Consider the following 16,624-nt stretch of genomic DNA (forward strand, 5'->3'; position numbering starts at 1 on the left):
TTATTATTATTATTATTATTATTATTATTATTATTCAGTTTGTTGCAAAATCCTGTCGTAGATCAGAACAAAAGCCTTCTAGTTCATGATTCCTAACTCAAAGATTGAGGAAGTAGAAAAGAAAAATGACCTGTTTTTACATAATCCATCTTTCATCACTTGCTTTTAGTTTCTTTCAGATGTTATTTCAGCATGGCAGTAAGATTTATTTATTTAGAACACCTATCCTCTGCTTTTCTCAGAATGACTTACAAAAAACATAGTTTGGATAGAAGTCATTTTCTACTCATGCAAGGGCTGTTTTCTCCTACAACATTCTAGCATGAGATATAACAGTGAAAACAAATGCTGAGATGTTGTTCTGCTTCTGCAGAAGTTGCACAATTATGGTACTGGTAAAAGCAGAAGCACTACCGTTGAATATGGGCTGCTGTTGTTACTATGCTGCTTCCAAGCCTTTGCAGACCAGTGCAGTTGCTGTTTTTGAAATCAGATCTGCATAGAATGCAATTAAGACATATTAATGGCATTATCTACATGGTCATTTACAAAGAAGAAGTTTGGCTGTTCCCTATCTCATTTGGCTTTCAATGTAACAACAGCTACATAGGGTATGATCCAACAGCCCTTCATAAGTCACAACCTCTCTTGTCCCTGATTTCTCTGGAAGATTTCTCTGGAGTGTGTGTGTGCGCGTGCGCAGAGGGAAGGAGTGGAACAGAAGTCCTGTTTGTTGTGAGCAAAAGCTCTTTGCGCAATCAGGCTGCCACAACTGGATGTCACCCATAGGAAACTGCCAAAGAAAGGGGATGGGAAATAGAAGCTGGCACAGACAGGTAAAGGCAGAGCCGTAGCTATGGGGAACTAGCTGGGCTGTGTGTGTGTGTGTGCGTGCGTGTACAAATGCCCATTGTGGAGTGCCAAACTGGGTCTTTGACCTGGGTGAAATAACGCCTAGCTTTGCCCCTGGTGAAGGGATATGTGATTATTTCAATTACATATACTTTGGCTTCATTATAATATGGTATTGGGCCCACGGGGTTGTTCCAAATGCTTTCAAAAAAGTATGAATTTTGAATTGGGATTTGTAGGAAACACAGAAAGTGGCTGCACTGAGGCATTCTGGAAGGCAGCTCCAAGCCATTAGAGGAGTCAAGGAAGAAAGGGTGCAATTGTTTCAAGGAGCAGGAGACCTTCCATGAGGTTGGTAGAACTGGTCAAGTGAAACAGGAAGAGATCTGTTGGGGTGTAAGAGCAGAGATGTTTCAGATGGGGGGCAGGCAATCATGGAGGGTTTTGAAGGTATTTCTTTGGAGTGTATATTGATGCTTTAAAACTCTTCAGGTGCTTTGGGTGATTATCCTCTTAAGGGATTCTTTTTTCCCATGGGTCATTTGTTTTTGTTTGAGTGTCTCTAGAAGTTTGTCAGGAACCACAAAGGACACAAGACACTCCTTTGCTACTATTAAACGCTCCAGCAAAATTGTAGCTGTTGTGTGAAATGCATCATGCCCCAAGGCTCCACAGATAGCAGGCAATAGAACACCATAAAACGGCTGGTGGAACTGTGAGTAGAGGTGGGACCACCACCACTATAACCGTTCTTGGTTTATTACAACAGGAATTTTAAAAAATGCCATACATAAAAGATTTTGCAGGTGTTGTTGTCTCCAGTGAAGAAGAGTTTTCTTCTTGCATGTATCTCATGCTTAGTTTTATTTCTAAACACATCCAGCAAAGGTTCCTCCGGATCTCTAGGAACAGCTTAGTCGCTGTCTGGAATTGCCTCTAAATTAGTCATATACTGTATGTCAGTTTCACTCAACTGCTGCTCCTTGCATTTTTCTAAATGGCCTGAAATCAATCTGCAAGAACCAAAAGGGGAGGGGAGGTGTGTGGAGAGTGGGGAGAAAGCAATTATCCCTTTGGATTTTATTTGAATTCAGTTGCAGCTTGCTTTCCTTGTGCTGGCTGACACTTCAGCAGAGACATGCTGTTTTGTTTAAAACGTTTGCGTTTCCCCCCCCATGCCATTTCCCTATTGGCCGGATGGGGCCATCCTTCCTGCTGTGGCTGCTGATGTCAGACACACTCACACCCTTTCTAAGGCTGCTGCTGCAGAGACTTATCAGCACGACCAGATAGGACCCGACCAGTACGTACACACAGCTCTGGTGGGGGAAACCCAGCCCTCAAGAACGATCAAAGGTGGAAGGAAAACCCAAGACACATCCTGTCTCTCCCTCAGGGTGCAGTAATGCTGAACAGCATAACATCAGCTTTAGTACAGTAAGGCGGGGAGAGAGAGCCTTGTTTACCAGCCTGGGAAGGAAACGTTATAAACCCTTTGTCTTGGAAATAAGCTTTGCATCTTTGCTGCTGCTGATTCAGTGTGCTGCCGCTGCTGGTGACATTAACATCTGTGGACTGTTTCATTTATTTTTACTTCCTCCCCCACCTCGGCTGCTCTAGGAATGTCTTGATGCAACTGGAAAGAAATTGTAGATTTTAATGGATTTTTAGTGGATGTCTCTCCATTCACTATGATAGCATTTTATGTTTGAGACTCGTTTGTGTATGTGTGAGTGAAAAATCACATGATCTCAGTTTGAAGCAGGAAAACTGGAAGATAGAAGAAATTCTATTTCTCCCCCCTTTTTTTTGCTAGATCAGCTTTCTTGATGGTGGCAGTGGCAATTTCTACATACATTGTCAAGCACACAGACTATAGTGTGCTGTAGACCTTGCTGATTTTTAAAAGATATATATATATAAAGAATCCCCCCCTTTTTGTTGTTGCTGCAGTTGGGGTGCACTGTGATTACGTTTCTCCTAAATTGCTGATTTGCATTTAATGTGAAGGAATATGCTCATGAAGGAGTACCGGATCTGTATGCCTTTGACGGTTGAAGAGGTAAGTGCAGTGGATGTTAATGCTTAGCGCTTTGTTTTAGCATTTGTTCCTGAATGTGACTGGAGTGGAGAAGAGTTAATAAATGACCACGGTGTTTTATTGGGTTCTTTCTACTATTATGAAATGATTTTCCCCTCCACTCTAGTTCATGGAGTCGTATTTCTGTTGCGATGGAAGGAAAGTGCATGCAAGCAAAAAGTAAATATACCAATTTACTGTGTCATCAGAGTTCTGATTGGCTACTAAGCTTTGCTAAGAACACACATGCAAACATAAGCAGGTATGCATACTTTGAGCAGGACTGATTTGGAATGAAATCCATGTGGCAAGAATTAATCCAGTGAAATTTCAAAAATAAAATAAAATAAAAATGTTTGGTTAAGTCATCCTGTTCTCAAAACGTGCTCCTTCCCTACTTCAGATTTAGATGTGTGATAATTTTTCAAAGTTTCTCCTATGTAAAGTAGCATTTGTAAGTGAGCTTCAGTTCTTCTAGTGAAACTTTTAATGTAGCCATTCCATTGTTGATATATTTTAACTAAAGCACAGTGTATTTAGGTACTGAGTGTAGCATACACATACTGTATTTAAATAGAACACATATTGAGAGCAAACGGCAGACAAAGGCAAAACAACATTAAATATGTTGATCATGGTAGTTATATATTCAGAAGGCAACAAGACTTCAGTACATAAGCTACAGCTTTGATGAATGTTTATATTTACTGGAGTAAAGTTGTGATGATGTACATACAGTGAACATCTAACTTCCCCTTTGTTTTCAGATTCATATTACAATGTTATGCTTGTTGTTCTAATTGTTCAGTCCTTATCATGGAAGTTTATTTTCCGTTTCATCTCTTGACAATGCACAAATACATTCATTTTATTTTTGTTAAAAAAACAACACCTGACAGTACTGTAGTCCACAAGGGGGAGCATTGAGCATATTCTTCCATAGAACTTTGTTCTCATCTTTTGATGCAGAAATATATACAATTGTGGTAAGAATATCACTACTAGATTGTTGCAGGTATCTTTTTTCTGTAAAAAATAAATAAACAGCACTTGCACTCCATGTGTTTTGGAAGCCTGCTTGGACTATCTGGCATGAAACGTTTGGGTTGTTGCAGAAGCAGCAGTGAAATGTATCAAAAGTACCCAATTTCTGCCTTCCTTGTGTAAAACAACTAAAGAGAAATGCAGTTTTGAGGTTTCCAGTGCAATCTACTTTGTATCTGTGTGTATTTGAGCTGGCTACATAGTATTCCGTACATCTGCAGATAGTGAACCTGTTGGGAAATAGCAAGCTCATACTTTGTTTGCTGGAGGTACATGTAATTGGTTGTTGTGTTGGTTTTTCCTTCAGTAGTTTCTTATCTTTTCCAGCCTTCCCAGCAAAGCCAGCATTCTAGTGTTTAAAACAGGTTTGCAAATAATTCCAAATGAATTATTAGTCAATAAAAAAATAACCACTGTGTTTCTGGGTTAGCCATTTGTGGACATTTACAACCTTAAAGCGACCCCTACTCACCCCCCCCCAATTTCCCATTTTCAAAAGTTTCTATGCTAGGAGTTTGAAGATAATAGTTTTGTATGAGTGAGAATAAAAACCCCAGGTGTTGTGTAAATATCTGAAAACCTTTGATGCCTCTTCAAGGGCAGCTTAAGTAGATTTAAGTATAAGTATTCCTGTAGTACCATCAAAGTGTGTCAAATGCAAAACCATCTTTTAACAAAGATTTGTGGATATGCATTGGTACAGTTTGCTGCTACTTTATACTGTGAATAAAATTGCAATCCGATGCACACTAATTTGGGAATGAGTCCTATTGAACTTAATGGACCTTACTTCTACGTATGTATGTTAGTCTATATTTCACTCTTACACAGTATCTGTGCTGAGCTCACTGTCCCAAACAATTACAATGAATTAGTAATTTTGGCTATCTGCAACAAGTTATGGACAACTTCGCATATAGGCATTGAAATTATACATACTTTCAGATCTGAACAGGATGCCACCCTGGATGAGGAAAAACTTAACTCCACTAACAGTTAATTTTAATTATTTTACTTGGAAGTTTGCGATAGTGTTTCTATAAAGTAACCTGGTTTAAAATTATATCTGAATGTAACACAAACAAAGCCTACATTCTAAGCACTTAAAACTGACTATCAAACACACTGCGGTGATTCAGATGTGACATCAAACAGTTTGACATTATGCGTAGCTGGATTATTGGGTTTGATTACTGCCCCTCCCTCGTTTTGTTCCTTGTTCTTGCACTTCCTGCCTCCTTTCGTGGTTTGAGATAAAACTTTGTTTGACGTTTTAGTTGGCAAACTATGGTTTGTGCTTTCTCCGCAAAACAGAATTGGAAATTTGGTTTCTAATTCTGTTTTGCAAGGCAAACACAATCTAGTTTTCCAGTTTGGATAAAACTGGCAAGCTGGCTGCCTGAAACAAAGGTAGGGGACAGGGGAAGCCCTATGCATGAAGGGCAAATGGAAGCACACAAACATGGGCCTCACCTTTGGCTTGTGCATGTAAAATCAAATCATGTTTTGATGTACCAAGATGCGTTTTAAGATAGGCTTAAGATAGAGCTCACGTATCTGAGCTTGCTTAGTGTCCTTACGTATATATATATATAGATCAGGCTTCATCTCTACATTGCTTCATCTCTACATTGTGTAGTAGAAAATACATGTTAGTTGCATGAGAAGCAATTTTGGATTATGCCCTGGTAATATAGAAGTTAATTAGTTTCAAAAGCAACCAGTTTTTATGCATTTTTGTTCAGTAAACATTTGATAGAAAACTTGAAAACTGATTTAAATTAGTCTGCCTTGGAGTGTGTTTCTTGAGGGCTCTGTTCCTCTTCTGAGACTGTAGCCTAAGTAATCTTGATAATGTTCTTTTTAACTATTGTTCTTTTGTACAGAAAGCAATGGTAAATATACAAGAACATTGTGTGATTAAGATGTTAGTAACTAACTGTTGCTTCCCTTGGCTTCTTTGCTGTCCTGTTACTTTCCTTTAGTTTTTTAAAAAGGCTATGAGCATATGACCTTTAAACATTCATCATCAAAGGGGACTTTTTCATTGAACAGTTAATATATTTACGGTAGTTACAGGTAGGCAGCCGTGTTGGTCTGCCATAGTAAAAGCAAAATAAAAAAATTCCTTCCAGTAGCACCTTATAGACCAACTAAGTTTGTCATACCAAACTGGAGGGAATTTTTTTTAGTTAATATATTTGTTCAAAGTCTCATGTGACTTGAGTGAGCTGAGTAAAATGTCAGAATCCCATCTTCAGTAGTTTTGTGGTAAAATTTTCCATTATGATTACAGTTTTTCCCCAATGCATGTAGAACTCTGATGAATCATATCTATTATACTAACATGTAACCACAATGATGCCATTTGTGTGCAAGAGACAGAGATTAGCAGGCTCAGGATAATCCTGAGATTTGTGGAAGTACAATTTTTTAAAAATGGGGGGAGGGTACAAAACCTAATGAAAACTGAGTGTGCTCAGGAGCAATGGAATGCTAACTGACTGTTGTAGAATAAGAAATGGGGGAAGTAGAATGGAATATGGTGAACAGGAGGCTTCCACACTGCAACATTTTGTTGTAGGTCCCATTACGTATAGGGCTGGGCGATATATCAATATATCGTCCAAAACTGGTTTGAAGTCCATATCGTGATATTGGTTTTATAATTTTTGACCTGGTAATATATCGCAAATCATGGTGTGTGTGTGTGTGTGTGTGTGTGTGTGTGTGTGTGTGTGCTCACTATGCAAAAATCATAATGTGGGAAAAACCCATGAAGCCAGCCAATGCCTCTACATAGCTCCATCCTTATTTCAGACATTGTTATATGTTGTGATGTTGAAAACCAGATAACGCCCAGCCCTATCTTAGCTACTTAGGTAAAGGTAAAGGGACCCCTGACCATTAGGTCCAGTCGCGGACGACTCTGGGGTCGCAGCGCTCATCTCGCTTTACTGGGCAAGAGAGCCAGCGTACAGCTTCCAGGTCATGTGGCCAGCATGACTAAGCCGCTTCTGGCGAACCAGAGCAGCACACGGAAACACTGTTTACCTTCCCGCCGGAGCAGTACCTATTTATCTACTTGCATTTTGTGCTTTTGAACTGCTAGGTTGGCATGAGCAGGGACTGAGCAACGGGAGCTCACTCCATCGCAAGGATTCGAACCGCCGACCTTCCGATCGGCAAGCCCTAGGCCAGACATCCCCAAAGTGCGGCCCTCCAGATGTTTTAGCCTACAACTCCCATGATTCCTAGCTAAGAGGACCAGTGGTCGAGGATGATGGGAACTGTAGTCCAAAACATCTGGAGGGCCGAAGTTTGGGGATGCCTGCCCTAGGCTCTGTGGTTTAACCCACAGCCACCCGCATCCCGCTCCCAGTACGTTTCTGAGCACAATTCAAAGTATTGGTGCTGACCTTTAAAGCCCTAAACGACCTCGGTCCTATATACCTGAAGGAGCGTCTCCCCCACATTGTTCAGCCCGGACACTGAGATCCAGCGCCGAGGGCCTTCCGGCGGTTCCCTCACTGCAAGAAGCAAAGCTACAGGGAACCAGGCAGAGGGCCTTCTCGGTAGTGGTGCCCGCCCTGTGGAACGCCCTTCCATCGGAGGTCAAGGAGATAAACAACTACCTGATATTTAGAAAACACCTAAAGGCAGCCCTGTTTAGGGAAGTTTTTAATCTGATATTTTAATGTATTTTGGTATTTGTTGGAAGCCGCCCAGAGTGGCTGGGGAAACCCAGCCAGATGGGCGGGGTATAAATAATACACAATAATAATATCTTAGCTACTTACACATCGGCAAAAAACTTCATTGGTTTGTTCACAGGCCCACTAAGCCAAACCAAGACACAAATGAGCAAACATGCAGGCCTCTGGATAGTATTACTTTGCTCTTCACTGGTCATTATGCTGCTGTGCTGAACCAAACCGCAGTTTAGCTTCATGTGTCAGCTAATGCTTGGCTCATGGTTTAGCTGTTTACCAGACAAATCACGGGCTGTAATCAAGGTGTGCCCTGTGGTTTGTCCTCTTGAGAAGCCCATGTTTGGTCATTCGCACTAGGCCATGAACCAACAAAGGCAGATCTTACAAAACATGTTTTCTTGGGCAATCTTGCCAAGTTGGATGACATATCTTATTAAATTAGTTCACTCATCTCTATTTCAGCTGAACGAGATTGCCCACCTAAGGCTGAAGACACTCCAGTTTGTAAGCCTGAGGCCAGTTTCTTTTTCAAAAAATACAACCATAATGAATGTTATTCCTGTCTAGCTAGTAAAAAGAACTAACAATTGTTTACAATATAAACATTCCCTATAGTATAATTTAGTATTGATTTTATGACACTGGCTGAAACATCTGAGTATATATTTGCCCAAAGGAGTTGATCGTTCCTGGTTCTTAAGCAAGAGCATGAAATGTAGGAAAATATATTCTGCTTAGCATATTCATTATCTTGAAGTACAATAGTATTTATTGTTTTTTTAAAATAAAAATTTATCCCACATTTTCTGTTCAACAACACCTTCAAGTTTAACAGCATCAATCCAAACAGTTTGATTTCAGTAAAACAACACAATAAAACACCCAATATTAAAGAATATAATTCAGTAGTGCAGGAAGATAGCCAAAATCATAACAGTGAGCAAAATATTCAGTTATAGAAGTTGAGAGTCCAGTAAGTCTTTTCTGTGAACCGTCCTGAGACCTCTGGGTAAAGGGTGGTATATGAATTCAATAAATCAATATAATAATAATAATAATAATAATAATAATAATAATAATAATAACAATACTGTACAGTAGTACCTCGGTTTTCGAACAGCTTAGTTCACAAAAAACTTGGAACCCAAACGTTGTAAAAACCGGAAGTAGGTGTTCCAGTTTCCGAACTTTTTCGCAGAAGCCGAACATGCTCTGGTTTGAGTCCTGAGCTTCTGTTTTTACTGTTGCGCAGCTAATTTGCGTCCCCCCATTGTAATTCAAGCCTTCTGTTTCTGTGTTTCCTGTTGTGTTGCTAATTCCCCCCCATTGTAATTCAAGCCTTCCATTTCTGTGTTTCCTGTTGCATTGCTAATTTGCACACACACCCCCAATTGTAATTCAAGCCTTCCGTTTCCGATTGCAGTGTTCTGAGGTGATATTTGGAGCTTATATTTGGTGCTTTTGTTTTTGCTATTTATTTTGCGTTTTTTGTTTTTGAGGCTTTTTCGGTTAATTTGTTTTTGTGATTGTGTGGAACCCAGTTCAGCTATTGATTGATTGATTGATTGTGTGACTGCGGAAATGGATAAAAGCCCCCCATCCAAACTGACTATCATCAGTGCAGGTAATAATTTTTTTTTTAGTTTTTATCATCTACAATACTGCTTTATTTGTTTTATAGTACAGTATATTGTTTATTGTTTTTATTTTATGGATCAATGGTCTCGTTAGATAGTAAAATTCATGTTAAATTGATGTTGTAGAGGGTGGTTTTTAAAAGTATGGAACAGATTAATCCGTTTTGCATTACTTTCTATGGGAAAGCGCACCTTGGTTTTGGAACGCTTTGGTTTTGGAATGGACTTCTGGAACGGATTAAGTTTGAGAACCAAGGTACCACTGTAGCTTCCATCTGGGCTTTTCAGGTAAAGGAGTTCCCTGGCCACTCCTTTCTCCCTACCATTGGAATACTAATTGAGAAATAATGTTATACAAACTGTAGTTCTTAAAGGAGAACAGTGGCATCACTAGCAAAATGACCATGTATAACTTTTTCTTAAACTATCACTCATGGAATCTACTGGTTAGCTACTGTCCACAGCTATCCCAAATTAGTTCTTGAATTTCCCTCCAGTTAGCTTGCTTCAGAAAGGGTAATCAGAAAGGGTAATCAGAAAGGGACCAGTTAAACCAAAAATAAGATAAATTGGAAATATATATTTAAATCAAAGCAAAGAAATGTTAAAAAGAGATAAACTCGGCAATAATGAATGAAATGTAACAGGGCATTGTATTATAGAAAAGAATATTACACTGACAAATAAAAAGAAAGAAACAGCTACCAATAAAGCATGTATCATTGCATCCTCATGAAACTTCCACCAGTCCAAGTTAGTTAAAAGCTTACTGAATCCCTAGACTTGCATCCACCTTCAAAGTCAACAAGCCACAGGATCTTATTGCCACATATTGTACTGTAAAATTTCCCAAGGCTACACAGCACTTCTAACTAAAATGGAAAGTGAAAGTCAAGAAGATCAAATCTGTTCAGAATGCCTTAGGGTTAGTCAAAACCACAATAATAGAAGTTCAATTAGAAAGTTTATTGACTATCAGGAAAACTACTCCAGGGCCAAGGTTTCCTTCAGACAATTGAACTCTTGTCCAAATGGAAATAACAAAAAGGAACATAAACTTTGGCAAAGTAAATGCAAGTCAATGAAAAGTATTTGGGGAGCACTTTGCTAAATACATTAAAATCACCACCAGCAAAATATTTAAATTTGTTAGAAGCAAGAAGCCAGCTAGCGAGGTGGGGTAGCAAAGGAGTAAAAGGTGTGCTTAAAAGGGGGGGGGATGACGACTTCAGAGCAGCTGAATTCATTGGATTGGTTTCTACAGTGAAAGATGTAGAGCAGCTGTCTGCCCTTGAACTAACTTTCTTAGGAAGGCAAATAAACAATGAGATGAAGTTCTGGGCCTTATTGACAGATTTAAAACAGACAAATCACTGTTTTAAATCACAGATGGCATCCATCCAAGAGTTCTTAAATAGCTGAGATGAACTTGTCCCTAATATCAGCCTCCATATGTAAGCACTGGAAATAGACAGGATCCAGGGGAGTTCTGGGAAATTACAAGTTGCTCCAGGAAAACTGGTAGAAAGCACCATTAAAGATAAGAGTACCAAGAATATGGACAAACAGGTCTTGGTGAAGCAGAACCAGTATGGCTTATCTAAGTTTAACTAACCTTTGAGAGCTCTTTTAAACTATCAGTAAACGTATAGACAGTGATCCAGTCAACACTGTGTGCTTAGATTTTTAAAGAGCTTTTAATTAAACATACCCCCCCCCAATATTTTGGGAGGGCAAATCGGAGCACCACCCACAACCTCATCACTCACCTGCTTGCTCCTCCCTGCCTGTGCTTGCCCGTCTGCTTGTCCCCCAGGCGCCAAAAGAGGACATCCTGAATTGGGATAAGAAGCTGGGGTGGCTTCTGTCAATCCAGGGTGTCCCGCTTAAAACAGGACACTTGGAGGTTATGCATAAAGTCCCTCACCAAAGACTCTTGAGTAAGTTTAGTAGTCATGGAATAATACTGTAGGAGACGTCCTCTTATAGATCAGCAACTGGTTAAGCAACAGAAGCTGAGAATAGGAATAAGGAGATCTCCAAAAGGTCCTCTATTTTAATTTGAATTAAAATAGCAAATGAAGTTCAATATAAGCAAGTGTAAAGTGATGCATATTGAGGCAAAGAAAAGGCACAAATGAAGTCTGAACTGGCAGTGACTGGTCAGAAATGAGACTGGGTTGTACTGGATAGCTCAATGAAGTTTTTACAGCAGTTGTAAAAAAGGCTGGACTAAGGGGTGAGCCAGCTTCTTTTTTATCTTTTACCCCTCCCTATATGCAGCCTTATGCAAACTCATGGCGCTTCTCTCTGTTACAACATTACAAAAGTATGAGCCTTCCTTTTCCTTCATGCAAACTCTAATGCATATCCAGCCTAGTTATTTCTAACACTGATTATCACAGTTTTCTCTCTGGTCCTTCATTGTCTCACTTTCTTCTGTTCTCATGGACTCTGCTGCCTTAGTTATTCACCTCTTCCTGTCTTTCTGGTCATCATCTCTGTGACTATATATATAGTGCACACATGCATATGTGCAGTATATAATTAAATGTTTAAAAATACACATACAAGCCAACAAACAAATACAGTCTAAATATAATCAGCAGATACAGTATGAATAACAATATTTATTTCAGTTCAGTAACTCCTAAATGCATACTTAAAACTCCATTCTATAAATTCATAAAATATTTAAATTGAACATCACAAGTATTAAGGAATTAATCATTGTTGCTCTCCTAAGAAGCATTCAAAAGGATCTGAAATTTTCCTTACTATTTTCTTTATGAACTGCCCAGTGTTCGAAACTCCCATTGTTTTAGGCGCATTTTGCAACAGGGAATTTCATTAGTGCAAACTGTTTTTGTGCTCTGGGCACAGTACTGCTCCTGAGATTTCAGATTAAAACTACAGAGTGGAAGGAAAGGAGGAACTTTTTCTGCTTCCCCGCTTCCAGCTACTCTCCGGAGAAGAGACCCTCTTAAGAATATTGGGGGGGGGCAGGGGAAGAACTGGACCATGTGAAAATTGAACACAATACTTTAGTTGCAGTTCACTCATTTTCAGCTTTGTATTCTTGTTATTTAAAAAAATGTGCCTAGACATTACATAGTTGCGCACATAACCTAGGTTTAAAGTGTCATTTAGCTCCTAGCTTTCATATCTCAGTTTCTAACACTGGAACTGCCCCTTGGAAAAGATAGATCAGGCATCCCCAAACTTCGGCCCTCCAGATGTTTTGGACTACAATTCCCATCATCCCTGACCACTGGTCCTGTTAGCTAGGGGTCATGGGAGTTGTAGGCCAAAACATCTGGAGGGCCGCAGTTTGGGGATGCCTGAGATAGATATTCCCTCCCCTAACATTGGTTCTTTTAATAATATTAGTTATTCCACTATACCAGGGGCTGGCAACCTTTTTAGGCCTGTGAGCACATTGGGATTTTTGAGCATTCCATAGTAGGCAGCATTGTCTCCGCCTATGAAAAGTGAAGAATATTTTGTAAAGAATGATAAAGGATCATTATTCCATGTCTGCTTAATTAAAATATTTGCTCTCATGGTGTAATACCGCTGAGAACTGCCAATGATTAGATAGATAGATACATACATACAATCAGATGTATTATTCTGCATTTTAAACACAGACTGGCTCAAGAAGCTCAGAAGTCAACTTGTGTTTCACCTTGATGATTTGGGACTCCAGGAGGAAAATAACTAGCCTCTGGATTCTCACTCTCAAGATGTCTAGATTTTAATTCAGACTTCTCTTGAAAAAGTATTTTTTAAAAAATAATAGCAATTGGCTGATAAAAAGAAAGCATTAGTTCATTCAATTTGTTCATCTTACAGAACATAGAAAGTTGCTTTACACTCCAGGCTTTCAGACAGGGGTCTTTCCAGGTCTACTTAAAGATGCTAAGCATTGAACCTGAGACCTTCTGCATGCAAAGCAGATGCTCTACCTCTGAGCTGTGGCCCTTCACATTTCTACTCTCTTATCTTTTTTATTTAAGAAGTGTAAATTTTCCTTTCATGTTCAGTTTCCAGCCAGCTAACTTTCAGAAGTGATAAAGAAGTGGATCCAAATCTCTCCTACTTTTGCTGTTGCTTTGTGTGTATTTACCTTCCCTGCCCACAAGTATGCAAAAGGACTTGCTTGAACAAAGAGATCTGATCTCTCTTGAGCACTCCTACGGTATCTGCTTACATCACAAGGCCTTCCTGAGTGCATGACTTTAAACTGACCTTGAGGTTTACAAGCTGGTAAGTAACAGCAAGCCTACTAGTGCTGCTTTTAGGGAGTAGGAGTGGAAGGGGGGAGGGGAGGGGGGAGAGAGAAGGGAATCCCAAGCATGGGATCCAAAGACATTTCAAAGAACATGTAGTTTAACCCTTCGGCAATACATTCTATTACCTATTGCGGTTATATATGCTCTCGATCCTGTATTTGAAAATTGTCAAACAGGCATAATATATTAAAACAAAACTTTTAAATGTTGAAGGCATAGGAGACACAATGGCAAAGTCGCAGTAAAAAAAATATCTAAAAGTGCAATTATCAACACAATAAACTCATTTCCAGAGGGGCAACCATGTCAGTCTGCACTGCAGCAAAAACAGAGGTTTGCAGTACCTTTAAAGACTAGCACATGTCTTATTCCAGTCTGCTTAATTTGATGCACAAAATGTAAGATATACACTGGTGTTTGCAAAACAATAATTTGGTTAATTTTCTTAGTTGAAACATTCCCTCACGTCACACAGGAATAGACAGTGCATATTGCACAAGGCATCATTGTAGAAAAAAGTGATTTTTCAAAACTTATTTTAATCATGTGCAAATATATGCCAGTTTAATAAGTTAAAAATAATTGATCAGTGTATTGTAACTTTATAGACTAGTGGATACATATACCGGTACATACTGGCTCTAGGGTTGCCATGTTTCAAAAATGGAAATCCAGACACAGAAGTTGTTGAGCCCCCCCCCCCCATTTTTAGGAAATTTGCCAAAAAACCCAACACTTCTGACAAGAGTTGCCATACATCCAGGTTTTACCAATTTCCGGACATTCCGCTTGGACATTATTTCCAATGGATGAATTCCGGATATGTCTGGGAAATTCCGGATGTATGGCAGCCCTAACTTACTCTTATATTTGAACACAATCCAGTTAAACAATAGATTTAACTTTGTTGCTGTTTTGCCAAGCTTCCTTGTTTACCCTCTTGAAAATGGCCTTTCCAGGGTGTGAGTTGTAGAACCAATCAAACTCACTGGATATCTTTCACTGTCTGTTCTGTTGCTTTTTGTTTCATCACCTCTTCCCCTACTCAACTCTTCCAATACCAGGCTCTGTTTCTGTACTGCCTTCGCTCCTCTACTTTTGTCAAATTCAAAGTTTATAACTTCTATACCCCCAATTCTGGTGCCTGTTCTCATGATTCAGAAGAAGATTGTTGTTGTCCTAGTCATTTCAGCCTGCTGCTTGTAGTGTTCCAAGGCTAATTCTTCAATCTGATGGACGTTTTTGCATTGTTTGGGATGAGATCCTGCCAGCCGCTTTCTGACAAAGTGCCTTGGTTTCTTTTTACAAAAGGTGTCATGGCTATACAAGGTTAAATGTATCTTGCTGAAGTAGCAGATTATTTGGATCTGTATCCCACGGTGAAAAATTTTTGAAGCTTTTTTTCAGTTTTCAAACTACTGTAGCATTCTGCAAACAGCATTTTCTTAGCTTCATAAAGAGGAATAATGCCTCGCTTTATGACTACTCTAAACAGTGAAGCTCAACTTGTATGTTAAGAGCAAGTGCTCTGGTTCATTTTCTGCCATGCTATTGTAGCAGTTGTTTTGAACAAAAAAGAACTTGACTATAATAATGGATTGCCTCTCCCATCTCATCTTTGCCACACTCTACTTAGTATTTCTCTGCCCCTCTATTTTCCGCAGACTTGTTCCACATTTCATTGATTTTGGAATAAGGCAAAACATCTTGTAGTGGAAGTGTTATGTCATAAGAACAGGTGTCTATAGGTTGGTTACTTTTAGACTATACTTTACTATTTATATCTTAACCTCTTCATACAGACACCTCTGTTTATGTTACCATGGTATTGTATGTCATGCTTGGTGGTAAAGACAAATAAAAATAGATGCAATGGCACCAAAATAACAGCATAACAGGTGGTTACATATTTATGAAGTTGTAATTTTGGGTAGTGAAGATACTGGTACGTTCTAGGCCCCAGAGTGTTGAAAATCAACCCTTGATAACTCACAGACAGTTGTGGAAAATGTTTTGCTGATAAATACCGTATACACTTGTTCTACCATTGATGGCGTACATGAAATAGGCAAGCATCTAGAACTCCCACAACTCCAATTAGATGTGAAACTTGCTCTTTCGTACTTGTATTCTTCAATTATGGAAAAGGTTTTACTGCTATCTAGCTGCACTTTGTGAATATAGGCAAAATATACTGCATTTTCAAGTACTGTTAAAGGAGAAGATTAACACAATTATGTATCGATCATTCCTAAACGCTATTTGTAGGATCACTTTTGCCTTTGCAAAACCTGTTTTAATTCTTAACTACCAAGGTTAGCATTGATCTCTGATGAAGCTGAAAAATAATGCATAGTATAAGTAGATGGCATATAATATTAAAACGAGTGTTAAGTGTGATTATTATAAAGGTAAAGGGACCCCTGACCGTTAAGTCCAGTCGCGGACGACTCTGGGGTTGCGGCGCTCATCTCGCTTTACTGGCCAAGGGAGCCGGCGTACAGCTTTTCTTGCCCATAGAAAGAAGCACATGTGCCGTTCAGTGGTCTCTCCCCCTTCCACTGCTAAAGTTCAGCTTGAATGAAGCATTCTGTTGTTTCCAACAGAATAGATAGCAGTGTGTTGCAGAGTCTGTGTAGTGCCCATACCGTCTCCCTGGTTTGCAAACTTGACTAAAGAGGTTGGCGACAACTGGAATAAACAATTCTAGCAATAGTGCTAAAACAACCAGGCACTAGAGAATGAAATGGTAAGAGCAGAATCGCTGCATCCAATTAAAACTTAGTCCTCTCCCCCAAATGCTCAGTGAAACACCAAAATCTTAATGCTATGCCTGCGTCAGGAGGCTAAAAGCAGATACCAGAGGAGGGAGCCCCAAAGCCTGGAGGTCAGAAACGTCCTGCTCCACAATTCCACCAGCCTGATTTCACCAGGCAGGGTGATGTAGAATTGCACCATGGGCAGGAGTGGGAAATTTCTTGCCTGGGAGCCCAGTCTGGCCCT

At 39.5% G+C, this 16,624-nt stretch overlaps 1 protein-coding gene across 1 annotated transcript in view; it reads left to right on the forward strand.

The window, feature by feature from the left end:
* The first annotated feature begins 718 nt into the window (after positions 1 to 718).
* PITPNC1 (phosphatidylinositol transfer protein cytoplasmic 1) overlaps positions 719 to 16,624 on the forward strand; it is a 113,639-nt gene continuing 97,733 nt past the window's right edge. Inside the window, exon 1 of the mRNA XM_060271979.1 lies at positions 719 to 836. Coding sequence (XP_060127962.1) covers positions 777 to 836 — 60 coding nt within the window. The 5' untranslated portion in view covers positions 719 to 776. The remainder of the gene's footprint in view (positions 837 to 16,624) is intronic.

This window comes from Zootoca vivipara, chromosome 2, assembly GCF_963506605.1.
Source record: "Zootoca vivipara chromosome 2, rZooViv1.1, whole genome shotgun sequence".
Classification (NCBI taxonomy): Eukaryota; Metazoa; Chordata; class Lepidosauria; order Squamata; family Lacertidae; genus Zootoca; species Zootoca vivipara.